Source organism: Alnus glutinosa, chromosome 2 (assembly GCF_958979055.1).
Source record: "Alnus glutinosa chromosome 2, dhAlnGlut1.1, whole genome shotgun sequence".
Lineage (NCBI taxonomy): Eukaryota > Viridiplantae > Streptophyta > Magnoliopsida > Fagales > Betulaceae > Alnus > Alnus glutinosa.
Window position 1 is genome coordinate 6702752 of NC_084887.1, and position 19499 is coordinate 6722250.

Below are 19499 nucleotides of genomic sequence, written 5' to 3' on the forward strand. Positions count from 1 at the left end.
TTAGCATGGGGAATACCCTTTTATATGCATTTTGAGTATTACAATTATGAATAATAAAATACATGTGGAGGTTTTTTTTAAAAAAAAAAATAGGAAGATTTTTAGTGGAGAAATATATAAGTGGACATGAGGATGTAGCTATATCACCATTCCGAACAATACACAAAAACTGCAAACTAACCAGCTCTGATAAAAGATGCCTGAACTTTGAAAGCCCCAACTCTACCTTAAAACCACTAAAAGCCAAATTAGCGGTCTGAAGCTTCACAGAGGGTCATGAGCAATTGGAGGAAGCAGAACAATATCTGTTTTGGCCTGCATACTGTACTCCCCCAAACATTTTGCCACGGCCTCATTAGCCTTCTGTGCAGAAGCCCGCTCCTCTAATTTTTTCTTCTCCCTGAATGCAAATTCATAGCAGATAAATACTAGGGTTTATTCACCAAAAACCAAGTAATATATAACTACCAAGGCACAACAATTCACAGCATAAAAGCTATGCTTTTGTTCCCTATTGGTACAAATGTTCAAACAGAAGAAGACTATGAAGTTACAGTGTTAGCAATTTATGAATTCATAGACTTTATCCAGTCCAGAGAAGCCAGACAGGTATAATTATCATTCATGCTCGTGTACTAGAAATACCAGCCATGTGTAATCATATAGTAGTTCAAATTGAAGTATAGAACAGAGATTTTACTGAGGGATTTGTTTACCTATCCATATATTCTTTTAGTAGCTCCTTTGCCTGAACCAGCTTTGAAAGGAGATTGCGATATACATCAAGGTCCCGATCCACACTTCTTTTGTTAACATTCAAGGCTGCACAAAGCTGTTGGGAAGCAACAAGAGAGTTATTTTCAAACCATGAGTTGAAACCTCTCTCTCCTTATTTTCATCTGAACTTCAGCTATTTAAATTTTTTTTTAAAATTTTTTTTTTTTAAATAGAAGATGCAAAGTGCAAGGTAAAACTGGACACAAATTTTAGTTATAACTCTAACACAAACTTGAGCATATCTATTGCTAAAAAATGTCAACTCATTAAAAGGAAGAGAATGAAGCCTGTCTGCCTGCAAATATGGATATGCATGCAAATACACCCTCATACCCACACCTACAGCCACATCTACACTGGCACACTAACAGACGATATTGTGCATGGCAATTTTATTGTGTCAATGAAGTATCAATTCTTGTAAAGGAATCAATTCATAATGACAGAAAAAAAAGGCCAGAATGCCACAAACCATTTCGGCATCAATATTTTTAACAGCATCGTCCACCACAGCAGGTAAGTAGAACATAGTTAAAGGTTAATCTCCCCAACTAAAATAAATACTTTTACTTACTGTTTCCAAGTAATGTATGGGAATACTTGCATCAGCACCATTATATAACATGCCATATCCACCAGGGAACTCTATGAAGTGATTCTTGGTTGAGCAAGCCTAGAGTTAAAATAGGATAATGAAAGATTTTCCACTTAGCTATTTGTCAGTGGAAGTTCATTCGTGAGTATGATTTCTTCATAATCTTCAAGAGGAAGCAATTCCATTGATTTGTTATAAATCCACCAGTAAAATTCCACCACGTGGCATAAAAACCCATGCTCTAATACAAAAATGATGCAATTTTCAAGGCGAAACAAGGTTAAGATCCTAGCGTTTTAAATTTAATGATCTAACCTTTTCTAAAATTGTGGGCTCAGTTGCATTTGCCAACTCAAGAAGACGGAAGAGCCCAACAGCAAAGAAACGGCTGTAGCTGAAACTTCCCTTACCCCCGGCTCTTTCTGCAATGTCCTTTAATATCCCCTCAACTTCTCCTTCTCTGGTCGGAAACTCAACCAATGAACTGGCAGTCTGAGCCCGAGCCCACTCTTCCAACTTTTGTGCATCAATTCTGTGGTGCATAAGACAGGAAATTATTCACTGCAAGATTGAGAATCCTTCTCATATATATATTTGAAAGAGCTTGACAAAATAAACACAAACGTTCATAAAGTAAGCACCTCAAATTCCTATTATAACAATTCACTCAAGAGCTTATCCAAATATTGACTAAGAATTGCTTTCTTTCCACAATTAATCTTCTGAAGAGGAAATTGATGATAGTCATATAGTCCGGACAGTATCTTTTTAAATGGAAGGGCCTCTAAGAATCCATCTTAGGTTTTCAGGCAGATCACTATTCACTTTCCCTAACTTATGTGTCTTCTAGCTAGAGCTTTATATATTAACGTCATGCAGTTTGTATGACTCATCTACCGTCTTAGTTGGATTTCTAGTAATTATGATACACGCACACAAGAAGAAGCATACACGATCACCAAATTTCTTAGTGTTCTAGTCTTAATAAGGATTATTGCTGCATCATCTTGTCACAAATTAAAAATAAACTGCAGAAACAAAAGGAGCCACTGAAGGAAAAGAAGAAACATTGTAGTCAAACCTATATTGCTCCGGGTCCTCCTTCAGTGCTTTTATGTATGCTTGGAAGATGGCCTCTCGATCCTCATCACTAGGGTATCCTTCCATGAGTTGATCATACACAGTAACAAAACCAAGAGCGAACACAGGGTCATAACGGTATGTTCTCTTGTACCTCATCAAATGTTGCTGGACAATCAGCTCCTGGAGGACATTGTTGTAGACATTAGGAATTGGTCTCCTATACGCCATGAGGAAATTCAACTTAGTCTCAGATACTGTGGCTGGCTCTGCAAAAAAAGTAAATAAAAGAATCATAACAGAGAAAAATATTAAGGATCTATTTTTTTCCCCTTTTGGACTAAGGATAATAAAGGAATCTAAAGAAGAAAATTTCAGACAACACAGCATGGCATTAACCCTGATAGAATTAAAGGATTATGTGGAAATGGAAACTCCTGGAGAATTTCAGCATGCCATAATAAAATAGTCTCCCTCATCAAGATTTCATTCGCATAATGGAAAACTGGCTATGTTAATAATTATCCAGTAGAAACATAAGTTTGAAAAAGTGCTCAGTTCATTACAAACAGAAGGACCATAGAAACTTCAACCAGGTTTTTTCAAAACAGAAAATATCTAAAAGATTGGCTAAGAATATTCCATAACCATAAAAAAAAATTTCCAACTAGCTGCCATTAGATCAGGATATGAGATTATACTTCATATGAATAGGCAGGGCATTGAAATTAATTTGGAATTGTCAACTAACCCAAACAATAACATAATCTCAAATCTCAACATAAGGTTTTTGCCAAAACAAAGAGTCTAACGAATACCCATTAGCAAGAAATACGGTTAAGTTATGAATCTTTTCGCAAAATGAAGCTCTCTGAGTCTTATGCCTATATTCGAACTCAAAATTCATTCTTTTTACCACATGTACAATTTTCAAAGACGAATAGCACCGAATAATTACAAGCTTAATTTCGTTCAAAAAATATAAAATTTCAATATGTTTCAATTGAATTTGAGCTAGACAAGTAATACGTTTTATTGAAATTATGTATCTTTAGTAAATTAACCAAAACACCAAACCAGTAATTCCAACTAATAATACTCCAAAAGATAAAATACCCAGAAAAAGATATACTTTTCACAATGGCAATTAGATTAAATTCATTTCATTCGCGAGAAAATGTGAAAACTTCAAATTCATCAATCCAATCATAAATTTCAATTACTTGCACCATAGAATAGGAAAAAGAAAATTATAGACTACCTCAAACTTAAATTAAATTAAAAACTTCACTTTATATTTCTTGTTCACTCATTTTCTCAGCAACCAAACGAAATATAGAAAATCACCTGTGGAGGCGGACATGCAATGAATAACCATACGAGAACTCGAAGCCGAAGCCGAAGTTCGAACGCCCACATAGTGGCACGAAAAGCTCGTACGGCACCGAAACCCTTCAGAATTCGCAGCTAAAGTACGATTAGACGATACGATTGCTTTTCTTTCGGAACATTGACTTGGTACTGAGAAAGACAAGGAATTCAAAGCTGCCATTGTATAGAAATAGAGATAGAAGAGAAGGTTATATTTAGAGATTTTCCGGGAAAATGTGGTTCATTACAGAAATTTTCTTGGGAAAATATAGAGAAAGAGAGAGAGAGAGAGAGAGAGTGAGTGAGAGAGAGAGGTCCACGGAAGGAGGCTTATCCAGTGTGTGTGAAATTGAAAGTTGTAAGGGTGTTATGTAGGAGGCTGTAATTTACTGACACGTGGTGTATGTGATGGTTGTGGTGTGATGGTGATTTTCTGGTTTTGATTGTGAAGTTGGGAGCTCAGACAGTGATTGTGAACCCGTTGAGATGAAATCGATAGAAAAAAGACAAAGAAAATGTGGATTAAGATACACGTAACCTGCATTTTGGAAGCTATTACGATGTGGGAGAGCATATATGAAATTATCCTTATAAATAATTCAATAGGATACGTCTCATAAATGATCTCTCACATTAGCTTACAAACTAAAAATGTTAAATACGGTTATTAAAATGTTATTTAACTGGCTTGTGGCTTTATTAAGGATACTACGAGAAAAGACTCACAGTCCAATTGTGAGTCTTATGCGACTCCATAGGAAATCAATTTCTATTCAAACTCTAGTGTTCAACAAGATAAGGTTTAGTTATCTTAGAGTTCAACATCTATGATAGATAGACAAGAAATAAGGTTAGATAAGAATTTTAGTCCTATTGTATAGGAAGCTGATGCGGTTATGTGTTGTTATTCAAACTCTCTTGTAATTTTCTATATATATCAATGAGAACTCACATAGATGAGAACAGTTTTAATAGCCAAATTATCCTTGTTTTATCATGGTATTAGAGCCCTCTCACCGACCAACACAGTGATCCATGGCCAATTCTGACTCCGAGTCCTCTGCTTCTGCAACCTCGGCAGTCTCCAATGCTTCACAGCCTCCCTTGCCACCTATCCCACCAACAGTTGTCTTCATCGTCCCAAATATGAATTACAACCTTAGTATTAAGCTCTCCAAATGCAATTTCAATGCCTGGAAAACTCAGATTCTCGCATATATTAAGGGCCAAGACGCCTATGGCTTTCTTGATGGCTCCTCTCTGCCTCCTGCCCAAACTATTCCCAATCCCAGCACAGCTGCCGGTGCTCCTGCCACCATAGTCAACCACAACTTCCTTGCTTGGAATTAGCGGGATCAGATGATCCTGAGTATACTTATTTCTACACTATCCAAGCCCTACGTCGTCCATGCTATTGGATGTGCCTCGGCTGCTGCTCTCCAGAACACATTTCTCACTATGTTTGCTTCTCAGGCTTGTGCTCATGTCATGCAGATTTATTTAAAGCTCGCCACTGTAAAAAAGGGGTCCAACTCAATCACTGAGTACTTCCAGACTATCAAGACGTTAAGCGACACCCTTGCAACTGCCGGCCAGTCTCTCAATGATTTTGAGAGTGTGTATTTTCTTCTTAAAGGTCTCAGGACAGAATATGATCCCTTTGTGACGTCTGTCACAACCCGAGTCGATCCCTTGTCCATTGATGAACTCTACGGTCACCTTCTCGCTCATGAGATGCGCTTGGACCAGCAACTTTTAGCTGTTGATGTTCTTTCCCCTGCTACAAACTTCACCACCTGCAACTCCCCTTCTCGGGGACGTGGTTTCCATGGACATGGTGGTCGCCCTTACAACCGAGGATATGGGTCTTACTCTAGCAACCACGGCCACGGTTCTTACTTCTCCCAAGATGCAACTTCTTTCACTCGACCTTCATGCCAAATTTGTGGCAAACCTAGTCACTCTGCTGTTCGCTGTTACCATAGACAGGATATGTCTTTCTTTGAACAGACTCAGCCACACAACAACATCTCTCTCCACAAGCTTACTATACATCTCCGGTTCTACCAGCTGAGGAATCTTGGTACCCCGACATTGGGGCTACCCATCATATGACCAATGCACTGCAGCATCTCAATTTATCCCATGAGGACTATTATGGACAGGATCAAATTCGTGTGGGTGATGGAACAGGTTTGCCTATATCTCATATTGGTTCTGCTTCCTTAAATCTTTCTCGTCGTTCTTTTATTCTAAATCAACTCCATCAGGTTCCTTTAATCTTTAAAAATCTCCTTTTTGTTAGACAATTTGCCATTGATAATTCTGTCTTTTTTGAATTTCACTCATCTCACTTTGTGATCAAGGACTCTCAAATCGGGATCATCCTCCATCAAGGGCGCACTAAAGATGGTCTCTATCACCTTCTCCCTTCGTCTGGTTCTTCGTCAATAAATCAAGCACTTGTTGGTGATCATACATCTCTTGCTTCTTGGCATAAGCGCTTAGGTCATCCTGCTTTTCGAACAGTCCATAGTGTTATTTCTAAATTTCAGCTTCCATTTAATTCAAATAAGGTATCCATCCCTTGCAAGATCTGTCCACAAGCAAAGGGTCATCAATTGCCATTTTCTTTTTCTACTTCTAACATTTGTAAACCTTTAGAGTTAGTTTATTCCAATGTATGGGGACCTTCCCCAACTCTTTCAATTAATGGAAATTGGTTTTATGTGTCCTTTATTGATGCTTATAGTCGTTATACTTGGGTTTTCCCAATTCAAGCTAAATCTGATGTTATGCCAACCTTTCTCCAATTTCAAACCGTGGCTGAACGTCTACTAAATTCAAAAATAATAAGCGTTCAATCTTATTGGAGTGGTGAATATCGCAACCTCCATTCTTATTTCCAGACTCATGGCATAACTCATCGTATCTCTTGTCCTCATACACACCAACAACAAGGATGTGTAGAAATAAAACATAGGCATCTTATTGATACTACTCTAGCACTCTTGGCTGAAAGCGATCTCCCTAAAAAATTCTGGGATGAGGCTTGTCTCACCTCATGCTATCTTATTAACCGATTGCCAACACCTTTGTTACAAAATAAATCACCTTTTGAGAAACTCTTTAATCAAATTCCTGATTTTAAGTTCCTTAAGGTGTTTGGTTGTGCTTGTTTTCCAAACTTAAGACCCTATAATTCTCATAAGTTTTCCTCACGGTCCAAAGAGTGTCTCTTTCTTGGGTATAGTCAACATCATAAAGGCTATAAATGTTTTTACATTGATCTTGGCCAGATGTACATCTCCTGAGATGTCATCTTCCATGAAGACCAATTTCCTTTTGATGCTGTCCCACATGTTTCTGGTCCTCCTTCACCAGTTCAGGAACTGGTTTTTCCTCCTTTACTTCCAACACCTCCTGTCACTTCTCAGTTACCAATTTCAGTAGTTGTCTCTCCTTCTAATGTTATTTCCAGTCCTCTTTCTTCTACCTCTGAAGAGATTAGCATGCCTAATTCCAACTCTCACACGAATACACCTCCTGCTCGGGTACACTCCATGCGTATAAGGTCAATGAATCAGATTTTCTAGCAAAGGCAACTTACAGATGGCACCATTCGATACCCAGTTCCTCAGGCTTTAGTGGCAGAAACACATTCAGCTCTTATTGAACCAACTTGCTTCTCCAATGCAGTAAAAGTTCCAGAATGGAGAAATGCTGTGCAAATTGAATTTAATGCTCTCATTCAAAACCAGACTTGGTCTATTGTTGCTAAGTTGCCTTCTCAGAATCTTGTAGGCTGTAAATGGGTATTCAAGCTTAAGAGGAAAGCTGATGGGTCCATAGAACGTCATAAAGCACGTCTAGTTGCCAAGGGCTTTCAACAACAGGCCGGTGTTGACTTTGGAGAGACATATAGTCCAGTTGTCAAACTTACAACCTTTCAGACAATACTTTCTCTTGCCTTTTCAGCAGGATGGTCACTCAAGCAAATTTATATTCAGAATGCATTCTTGCATGGTTTTCTATCCGAGGATGTCTACATGGTCCAACCACCCGGATTTCTTCATCCCAGTTTTCCTAATCATGTGTGCAAGCTTCAAAAGGCGATTTATGGTTTAAAATAGGCCCCTCGAGCCTGGCTATCTCGCCTCAACAATAAGCTAATTCATATTGGTTTTGTGGGTTCTAAGGTCGACACTTCTCTCTTCACTTATCGCACCAAGACAGTAACTATTTATCTCCTAATTTATGTCGATAACATAATAATTACAGCATCGGATCCGGCTGCAATTACAGAACTTCTGAAGCTTCTCAATGTTGATTTTGCAGTGAAAGAATTAGGTGATCTTCACTATTTTTTAGGTGTTGAAGTCAATAAAGTTGAAACGGGTGTCCTTCTCTCTCAGAGACGATATATATTGGATCTCTTGAAGAAAACAAAAATGCATGAGGCCAAGCCTATATCTTCTCCAATGGCGTCTTCTTCAAGTCTCTCTGCCTTCTCTGGTGATCCAATGAAAGATCCAACCCTATATTGCAGCACTATAGGATCATTACAGTATCTCTCCCTCACAAGACCAGATTTGCAGTAAATAGAGTATGCCAGTTTATGCACCGACATCTTCAGCCTCATTGGCAAGCAGTTAAAAGAATCATTCGATACTTGAAACACACTTTTTCTCATGGTCTTCTTATTAGTCGTACTTCTTCTCTTAAGTTACAAGCATACTCGGATGTTGATTGGGCTAGATGTCCATATGATCGACGATCCACAAGTGCATATTGTGCTTTTCTTGGTTCTAACTTGGTGTCTTGGAGCTCACACAATATAACACCCTAGAAAAATTCAAAATATTTTTAGCATCATTAATAATTTTTTTTTTTTTTTTTTTTTAATATTGGGTATTTTTCTAATTATTGTATGAAAATTTTTATAGATTTATAAAAAAAAAAAAAAAAAAAAATTTAAAAAAATATCTCTTGGACGACGTCGTTTTATTAAGGAAGCATTTTTTTTAGCCACACGCTTATCTTCCACCTTTCATCTCTCTCTTGTGACAGACTGCAATTTCCCTTACACGTGACAGAGAATGGCTTGAAGCCATCAACACTTTGCAAATGCCTCTTGCCACTTTTCAAATTTTTTTCCTTACGTGTCTGAAAGCTTTCAACACCTTCGCAAAACCTAGCCACATTTCAGTCCAATGAATTACACGTTGAGTTCATGCAAGCCTCCTTCCCCTTCTAATCAAACTACTCTTTTCGCTGCTTCAAAGCATCAGTAGCAAACCCATTCGCCAGAAACACTCGAGCTTTAGAAAAATTCTGACTTACCAGGTAATTCTCTCAAATCTTATTCTTCAAGTACATTTGATAATTGATGCTTGTTTCTGATATCACGCACACAGACCCATTTATATTTTTCTCTCTTCTCTTCTCCCTTCTTCTTTCTCTTTTCCCCATCTTTCTCTGTTTTCTTTTCTGTTTTACCCAACCAAAGAGAGACAAGAGAGATGAAGAGGCCGAGTGAGTGGGGGAGGGAGAAGCCCCAGCCGGTGGGCTAGCCATCGGACTGGGCAAACAACGCCGCCTGACCCAGAGGCCACGGCCTCGCGCCGGCGACACCACCGGAGGGCATTTCTGGCGACTTCTGGGTCCCCATGGTATAGAAAAATCTATCCCCTGTGAGTATTAATTTATGGGTATTGATTTTCTAGGTTTAGGATGGTGATTTGGGGGAAAACTTTTCTTATTTTTTTAGAAGGACCTTTGGTGGAGAAAAGAGAAGCTATCGGGTGTTAGAATTTCTAAAATTTTGAGATTAAATTCTGAGTTTGATTAGTTTATTAATCTCAAGGCTTTGATGTATTCTGGATTAATTGAATATATACTGCTCATAGAAGGGAAAAACCGAGTGGGTAAGGTATTATGGGTTCTCATTTTATTTCAGTTGGTGTTGTCTATAGGGTTTAATTGTGCGATTTTATGGTATTTTGGTTGAAAAGATCGAATGGGTTGATTTCTTGTAGGACTAGAGAAATTCTAGGTTGGTTCTCGGCAGAGAAATCAAGCTCAACATGTGATCTTCCCCGTTGATCTTGCGGGAGGATATTAAGGATACTACCGGAAAAGACTCACAGTTCAATTGTGAGTCTTATGTGGCTCCATAGGAAATCAACTTCTATTCAAACTCTAGTGTTCAGCAAGATAAGGTCCAATTATCTTAGAGTTCAAACTCTATGATAGATAGATAAAAGATAAGGTTAGATAAGAGTTTTAGTCCTATTGTATAGGAAGCAGATGCGGTTATGTGTTGTTATTCAAACTCTCTTGTAATCTTCTATATATATCAATGAGAGCTCAAATAGATGAGTACGGTTTTAATAGCCAAATTATCCTTGTTTTATCAGGCTTTGAAGGAATATCACACCCTGAGGTCTCGAGCTCGAATCCACCTAGGAGATACCTCTCTCTTGGGCCAGCCACCTAGGTATAGGTTCTCATGGGGTACAGGGGTTAGTCTGTAGATCTAGGCTGTGCCTCTATGCTCGATAACGCTAGCCTTTGGGCCAGCTATCTGGAGGTACTGTTCGGTTATTAGTGAAATAGGATACCCTGATAAAAAAAAAAAAAAGGTTATTTAACAGATTGCTAAACAACTGCTATACGATTAGGATAACGTAGCTGTGAAAATCAGCTCTTAATTTTTTTTTATTTTTTATTTTTTATTATTTAGTAATGTTACATATTGTATTTTTATTACACAACTATCCCACAATGCTGACCTAACAGTTCCAACCAACCATGAGATCAGCCTTTGTTAAAAAAAAAAAAATGTAAATATTAATTGGGTCTGCCACGTCAATATTGTGAGATAATTATTGAATAAAAATGTGTTATATATCATTATGCAACAAGATAAAGGAAACCGATTGAGAAACTTGCATGAGGCTGGCTATTCACTCACTTTTTTCTGCTAAGGTGCAGCTGCGAGAAGCCAACTTCTAAAATGGAATATGCACCATAGGATTGGTGAACCATAAGACTCTTTTATTTATTTTTATTTTTTAGTAATATTATATACCGCATTTCTATTACACAGTTATCCCACAATGCTGACCTAACAGTTCAAAACAATCATTGGATCAATCTTTGTAAAAAAAAAAATGTAAATGTTAATTGAGTCTGCCATGTCAATATTGTGAGATAGTTATTGGATAAAAATGTGCTATATAACATTACTTCTTTTTTTTTCTTTATAATGCTGATTTAATGGGTATTTTTCACTACTACGTTGTCAAGTTTTATAACAATAATATAATAACTTACTAAATAACATTATTCTAAAAATTATATAATAATAATAATAATAATTCAATCATCAGACCTCATCTAGCTTCTCCAATTACATGTCTTGTGTTATATATATATTTGAGCATGTAATCAATATCTTTTTTTCTTCAATAATATTTCTTGGGATATGTAACTAATTTTTATGTAATTGATTTTTAGTAATGATTTCGGCAAGAAATAGATCTAATTAGTTTATTAGAACAATAAATAAGATTTTTTTTTTTAATAAAAAACGAAGCTCCGAAGGTGTCAATAGAATTAAAGTAACCCGCAAAAAATAGATTTATTTTAATCATCCAACAAAGCATCATGATCAACTTTAGGATATTTTTCTTAGCTTATAGTTCTGTCTTTATGTGCTCTAAGTCAACAAAGTAAAGAAGGTGAGCTCAAACTCTGATACGTGTCATCGTATATTCTATTTTACTTGTAATTTCTCATGAATTGGACTTTATTTTAACAATTAAAATTGTTAACCCACAAAATTCATTGTACCAAGTTTTCCATTTCCTTTTTCAAGGAGTAACTAAAGATATCCATCCAAAAATTAAAATTAAACTCCATTTTTTAATAAAATAAAAAATAAAATCAATCTTTTCTTTTCTATTCTCAAAACAAAAGACTGATTTTTATGGGTGTTACAAACGGTATGCGACAAAACACAAATTGTCGTTTTGGAGATGAAAAGTAGTATGCTGTTTCAACATTTAAGGTATTTTGTTGAAGTGATGCAAAACTAATTGTCATTGTGTCCTCCATATTTCATTATATGTGAAGCTTATTTTTTTTATGGATATTATATGTGAAGCTTAATTATTATGTTCACCATGACACTGCTCAAAGTAGGAGGGGTAATTTGGTTTAGGAGTCAGGTTCGTGTCATATCAAACTATATGTATACGATTATATGGTTCACCCGAACACAGCTAAGTTAATTAATTGTGTAAAAGCCCCCAACCCTGACACAACGTGTTTTAAGTAAGCGGGTGATTCGACACGACTTGAATAATTCGTTTAATAAATAGAAAACACATTAACTTTAAAAAAAAAATTGAACCTTAAGGCCTCGGATTGGACCTGTAGTCGAACTTCCAGCCTTGGTAGTATCGGAACGAAGGGGAGGATTCACAACTGAGATTGACGTAATCAGACATCGAGGAGTGGGGGGGGGGGTGTGGGTCCATGCGAGGGAACATTTGCTAAGACCTTGAAAGGGCCCAACGGGTACGTGGTGGAGTTGGTGAGGCCCCCATTGCGCCATTGGAGGACGAAGGCCAAGGCAACGAGTGTGAGAGGGAGGCGGGTGAGGAGGAGCAGGTTCGAACATTATGTCAAGCCCCATTCGAGCTGAAAGAGTTGGCAACAACATCGAAGCCAACCCATCAACAATCTCTCGTTCTCACACCCATCAGAGGCGAGAATCTCAGAGAAGGTGAAGGACTAGGGAGGGGTGCAAGGTGGCTTTCACGATTAGCGCCCTAAGAGTAGAGCCCTTGAGAGCCACGGCTCCTTTCCACAAAGTATAATACCCCCAAAATCATAATTTTTAATAATAATAATAATAAATATAATTTTAAATAATAACAATAATTTACAATAATAGTAATTAGCACATAATCAGTAATTAAAACCCTTTTTACAATAATATACTTGCCTTATAAAAATAATTACTTTAAAATAAATAATTAATAAAAAAAAAACCTTGATCGAACGTTCGATCTAAACCCCTACTTGGACCTTCAAAACATCTTTGAAAATTTCGAGGCGGACCCCTTCTGCGTGTGTTCAAATTGAACAGTAAACCCAATGTTCGAAACATCTTTGAAATGTTCAATGTGGATCCAATTCTTTGTTTAGAATAGTACACCGAACATTCAAACACGTACACTGAACATTTGATGTTGCCTGAAAAGTAACTTTAATTAACATACTATCCACCTCATTCAGCCTTATTTCCTTCAACCCTCGTCTATTTAAACCACCCCCACGCCCCTCAGATGTCTCTACACCTCTATGCATCCTTACTACGTTATTTCTTGAGTGAGAGAGAAGAGGAAGAAGATGTGATATTGGTATTGTTCAACTTCATTGAGGCAAACCCTGAACTTTAAACTCGTTTTTCATGTTATTAGTGTCCACATCATTTGTTGGAATGAGTCCTAAACGTACTATGATATGTTCAAATTCATCTCTCTTAAACATGAATATTTTCTGAAAACTTAGGAGTTTATACTCATTTAACATGTTATTAAGCTATTTTGAGCCTTGGTTACGAAGGAGGATAGTTTGGGTTTGAGCTATGAATTTTTCATGTATTTAGGTACCTCCCAAACGTTCGCTACATTTGACAAAACGTTCGACTTTTACTGGTCCACCCAACCTCGATGCCAAACGTTCGACAATGGCTAGAAAGAGTTAATTATGATTTTAATGATAGGTTGTAGTGCTTAGATCGTGTTTAGGGTTTCTATGTGCATGGGTTAGGACTCTCGTTGTATTATGCTGAATATTAGGATATGTTTCATAGTAGTGGGAGTTCGAGAAGTTCAAGCCTATGGATGAGTGTTTGAGATAAGTCAATACTTACAAAAAATTAATCTCATTTTAATATGCGATATGTCAGCGAAATGAACATATTTTATTCTTTACAACGATATATCATGAGCCTATTGTTTTTATACTGCTTTATGATGGATAATACTTATTTTACAATGTTAATAAATTAACCATATTTGCATCGTATGACATTGTACACCAGTACGTGCCGTAGAACGGCCATGTGGTTACTATACGAGTTTGACCCTATGGTTATAGAGGTTACTTGAGTTGATGATGGACCTTAGATTCAATGGTTGTTTTTGTGATCGGCACACGATTTATGAATGGGAGTCACAGTTATGGTTTCACTAATAGTGTGGGCGACCCGTGGTCAGACTTGGTCGGACTGCTAGTATATCCTTGTATGCGTACAATATCTAGAGCACCAGTGTTGCATTATATGTTTTTCAGGACAATGTCAACCCTGCTGAGAATGGGTTAATATCCTGAGTGGATCATGTGAAAAAGAACTATGACTTATACATATATATATACATCTTGGTTTAATCTGCATTAAACTATTAGTGCTTGTCACTGGGATTATGTCTCATCAATTCTTTAAAATAAACTATCTTTTTATTTGGCGTAATGACCAGTGCACATGCACAATTTTGTGAAAACTCATGTTTATAATTCGAGAAATATTAAGTATTACCTAAGGCTCACTATATGATCGGTCTTGTAATCATTTATTTACTAAGTCGTGGAGTTACGTAGTTATTTCTCTTCCACCGTAAAACACTATGATATTTTGCAGAGTATAGCAGGTTACGTGTTGATAGAGTGAGAAATTCGTTGGATGAAGATGCAAAGCGGATGACTCGTATTGACTGGTTTGGGTAAATAGAATCTAATTGTTAATAGTAATGTCTGTTTGGAAGCTCTGCGTCTATGATTGATGATACATAATTATGCCTTGTGGATTATTAATAAAAATCTCAAATCGTCATTTTTGTTTCCATATGCCTTTTTATTTTGGTAAGTGTAAGGGTAATTTCTCGAGTCAATTACTAGTTAATTGAACTTAAAAAATTGCGAGCAACTCTCCAAGTTAAGTAAATACAATTATCTAATTTTAAAGGTATCACACAAAGCGCTCAATCAGCTGGAGAAGAGGAAGGTGACGGCATGTGCTTTGCAGCAAGGAAAGAGGAAGGCAGTGTGGGAGCTTGCCCAGCAAAGACGAAGGTGAGCATGTGTGAGAGAGATAAAGAGAGATTTGAAAGTCTGATTTCACTCTAAGGGTTTCAAAATGTTGTCTAAGGGTTTTTACTTTTAAGGTAAAAAATATAATATAATTATACAAATTATGTGGGTTAATTGACACAAATTTAACACGTCTATTAGTCGTGTCTAATTAGATTGACCCAGTTTGATATGAAGGCTTTTATACAAAATCTAAACCAACTAGTTTAGTATTATGTTTGTGTTGAATTGATAGATCGTGTCAATAATTAAAAGTCAACTTAACCCAAAAATATATGGATAACAAAAATGTTTATTTTTTATTTTTTTTAATGACAAGGATATTCAAAAATTCGTTTTGATTAATCCTCTGGATATTTGTTTTCCCGTCAAATACACATGGAGGCCAAAGCATACATCGCAACACACAAGAAAAACTGCAAAAAGAACAAACAAGGCGGCTATGTGTCAATCTTATCCAAAGTGAGTGAAACGTGTGCATGCTATCCGAGGTCTCACGTGGTAATATGCCTTCTGCTCCAGTGTTTATGGAAGTAACGTGCTAGGTGCCTTTCTGAATCTGCAACTATCTTTTAGGAAATGGTATTTTATCGCAAAGCAAGCAAGAAGAAATTAATTATGGAGAGGGAACGTACAAGTTGATATATATTTTTCTGTAAACAAAGTTCGGACCTGTACGTCAAAGCAACAAGCAGGAAAAAAAATCTTCAAGGTAAAGATTGATTGAATATAAAGTAACAAGGCCTCTGCCCATTCTCATCTTTGCGACCGAATCTAGACCCTAACATATAAATATCTAGCCACTAAAGGTGAAGGTATATTTGACAGGTGATATGCTGTTATAATATCCATCATCGCTTGGTTTAATCAATAGCCAAGAAGCATTCTTACAGGCTTACAGCAATCGGCAGCGTTAATTTGTGTTTGTGTTTTAAGTTCAGTTCACGTCGTATTGATGCATAAATATAAAATTATATATATCAATTTTAATTCAATTTCTTTAACTAAACAAGTAAGATCTTTTAATTCTAATCCGTTAATTTTATATTAGGTCTATGTTGAGTTTGCGGGTCATGAAAAAAATTATTAAGTAATGTTAGAGATCATTTTTTATCATTTCAAAGTTGATGTGACTTTTAAATCATTATTAGATTTGAGATGGATCACTAAAATGATAATTTTAATAGCTATATCAACTTAAAGAAAAAAAGATAGTCTTAGCATTATTCCAAATTGTTAGCTTTTATGTTACATGTTGGGTTCAAATTGTGTCGATACATGAGTAACATGTCAGACTATTTAACCTTCACCCACATTTTAAAAGTACATTAAGTGTCCAACAAAAAATGAGGTGACTTTTAAAATTACCATTTGATCAATCACATGTCCAATGATGATTTTAAATGCCACCTCATTACACTTAATGAACACTTAATATACATATAAAATTACTCTTAATTACATGTTAAATTTGCAAGTCGTGTCAAATATTTACCGATCTAGATATACAATGGCTCCAATTAGAATATAAAACAATGTCATTATTTAGAGCTAGGGTCATAGAACAGGGGGCTTTAATGCTGCAGAATATTGAACTCGAAGGAAATAGATATTGCCAAGTGTATGATTAAGATCTCTTAATTGATATTTTGATCCAACAGTGGAGATACACTTTCCAGCATGACTTTCTGAAACCAGGAATCATCAAAGCAAAACCACCGTTCTTTCCACTCAGTCGATCCCTTCCAATATATATAGATAAGCTCAGTTCGTAGTCATCCCCTCCCACACTCTTACTTGAACTTATCATCACTCTCTGTCTGTCTCTGTCTCTGTCTCTCTCCCACACACACACACACACACGTGACAAGCAAAAGAATAGCATTTGGATTGGTCTACTGATTGGAGATGATCTTGATGATGAGCAGAGAATTCTTCCAAGCAGGCTCACAAATGATGCAAAGATTTAGAGATCAGGCTCCTAAGAGTACTACTGACTCCACCGTCAAATCTTTAAAGGGCTCTGCTTTTACATCTTCTTCTGCTTCTAAGCAAGTCAGACAATCCTCGGGTGCCTTCAATGGTGATGCCGCTGCTAAAGCTGCAAAAACCAGTAACGATAATAAGATTAAACAGGCAGAGGAGTCCCTTCGGACAGTCATGTACTTGAGCTGTTGGGGTCCTAACTGATGTCTAACTCTAAAGTTTTTTAGAGTTTTGTGTTGCCTACTGTGAATATAGTATGTGTATATAATGTTCGAAACATCGGAACCGCGTGTATATATGACTATCTATGTTTCTTCTTCTAGTAGTGACATCCTTTTCTGCATAATCCTTGATTTGCTATCAGAGCAGGTGAGTTATAACAACGTATTAAGAGCATTTGCAGTGAAGTCGTCAAACAGACGAAATCACCAAAATCAGCCAATTTTTCACAAAAACACGCATGCAGCAAGCTCTCTACTGCTATAGTAAATCAGCCGATTGTCAGAACACCCCGTCTCTTCAGCGGAGTCGATTTCACTCGTCTCTTATTATTTTTCCATTTTTTATTTCATTTTCGCGGGTTGGACGAACCAACTGCCTTCGTCTCTTTCCGGTCGTCGAGGAAGTCAAGGTCGACAGAGGAGAAGCTGGTCGTCGAGGGTCTAGTGGATCTTGTCTTGGGTTTGCCAGAGGAGAAGCCGGAGAACAAGTTGGGTCTGGAGATAGGCGCAACGGCTGCGCCGGGTGTTACAAGTGCGGCGATCTGAGGCTAGGGATTAGGGTTCCGGTGGATCTAAAAGCAGAGGATGTCTTCTTCAGCCGATCTTTCATTTTCTCGGGTCGGCGAAGGTAGAGAAGAAGTCAGCCGTCGAGGAAGCGCTCGCCGACAAGATCTTGCCGGTTGTTATCAGGAAGCCGGCGTCAAGGGTTGGGTTTGGAGAAGGAGAACGGGTTGGGTTTGGTGGAGGTGGTTGAAAAGTAGTTATTTTAATTATAATAAAAAATAATATTTATTTGAAGTAGAGAATATTTGGGGAGTTTATTATTTAGAGCTTATGAAAATTAGGTAGCTAAATTAACAAAAGTGATTTTTTTCGTCAAAAGCAAATTTTGACGACTTCATTACAAATGCTCTAATGAACCAGAATCAACAATTTTAAGCAGCAATCTATGATACCCTTCATGACCAACTAGTTAAGAAAGAGATCAAGCATTAATATATGCTTAGTGTAAACAACTTTTACTATAATTTCTTACAAATTAAGGTAGAAGTCTATTTTTTAAGGAAATCAGTGTCATGTAGATTATCACGTGACAATCTATAATTTAGTAAGTAATATAATAAGTGTCATATGGACTGTGACGGTAATTTGTAAATATAGTAACTGTCACACACGTAACGGTCTATATAATAAATGTCATGTTGACTGCTACTTCATTTTATAAGGGAATTATAGTGTCTCCAAGGAGTAGCTTAATCGGTTGGGGACCACGCCTCATAAAGCGTAGATCACTAGTTTGAATCCTCCCTCTCCTTCTTGTGTGAACATGTTAAAAAAAAAATAATAATAAATAAAAAAAATAAAATAAAAATTAAGGGAGTTATAGTAAAAGTCGTATAACATGTTCACTCCCTGATACACTATAAATCAAGATGCTGAAGCAGCAGATTATTAACAAAGATGTAACTATTATTGAACAAAAATAGTGGATACTGGGGAGGATAAGAAGAACCATGATTAATGGTAGAATCATATACGAGCACAAAACGTATTGTATATCAACAAGAGATCTGGATTCCAACAATTTGATGGTCGGATCATGAAATCCATGTATCTAAATTGCCTCAAATGGTGCTCAAATAGGTGGTGTCCGTAGATACTCTCTCATATTTACTGTTTAAATTACTAGCAATCGTAACATCAAAATGAAAGAAAATCTCTACCCACCCATCAAGAGATGAGTGAAGTTTTTTGTTTGTGAGAGTACTGAGAGTCTATTGCTCAGTTTTATACCCAATCAATATCTAGTACATGCATGTGCTCTCATGTGACCATCTAGAATAGGTGTAGCCAGAAATTTCTCCTAGTAGGGGTGAAATTAGAATAATAAAATAAATTTTTATTCTTATTATATATTTATTTGTATTATATATAAATTTATGGTGAACACAATTTAAAATAAGAATAATAATACAATATGTAGATATGAATTACAAAAGGTATATATATTAGACATATAAAATATGTCATAATTAATATATTAATAAGTTGTCTTGTAGGCAATAGTACAAATCTGAATGGAAGTTTTCAGAAATTAGGTAGTTGGAATCTGCATCTTTTTTCTTAAAAAATGCATCAATTCTTTTTGGCTTGCCCGTGTTATAATCTAAGATTTTTTGGAAACAAGAAAATTTATTTATCTATTAGTTTTAAATGTTTTTACACTAAAAAAAATTCACGACTTATAACACATATTCCAATGTATAATTAAATTATTACAATATTATGATCACTATTAATTT

The 19499-nt window shown here is 36.4% G+C and overlaps 1 protein-coding gene across 1 annotated transcript; it reads right to left on the reverse strand.

Annotated features, from left to right (window-relative positions):
• LOC133861630 (protein THYLAKOID FORMATION1, chloroplastic) lies at positions 1 to 4163 on the reverse strand. The gene is made up of 5 exons (XM_062297421.1): positions 3800 to 4163; positions 2454 to 2721; positions 1688 to 1904; positions 717 to 832; positions 1 to 400 (listed from the first exon to the last, which is right to left on the reverse strand). Exons 1-5 carry the CDS (start codon positions 4002 to 4004, stop codon positions 265 to 267), a joined length of 942 nt encoding a protein of 313 aa, XP_062153405.1. The 5' UTR covers positions 4005 to 4163; the 3' UTR covers positions 1 to 264.
• Positions 4164 to 19499: the final 15336 nt, after the last annotated feature.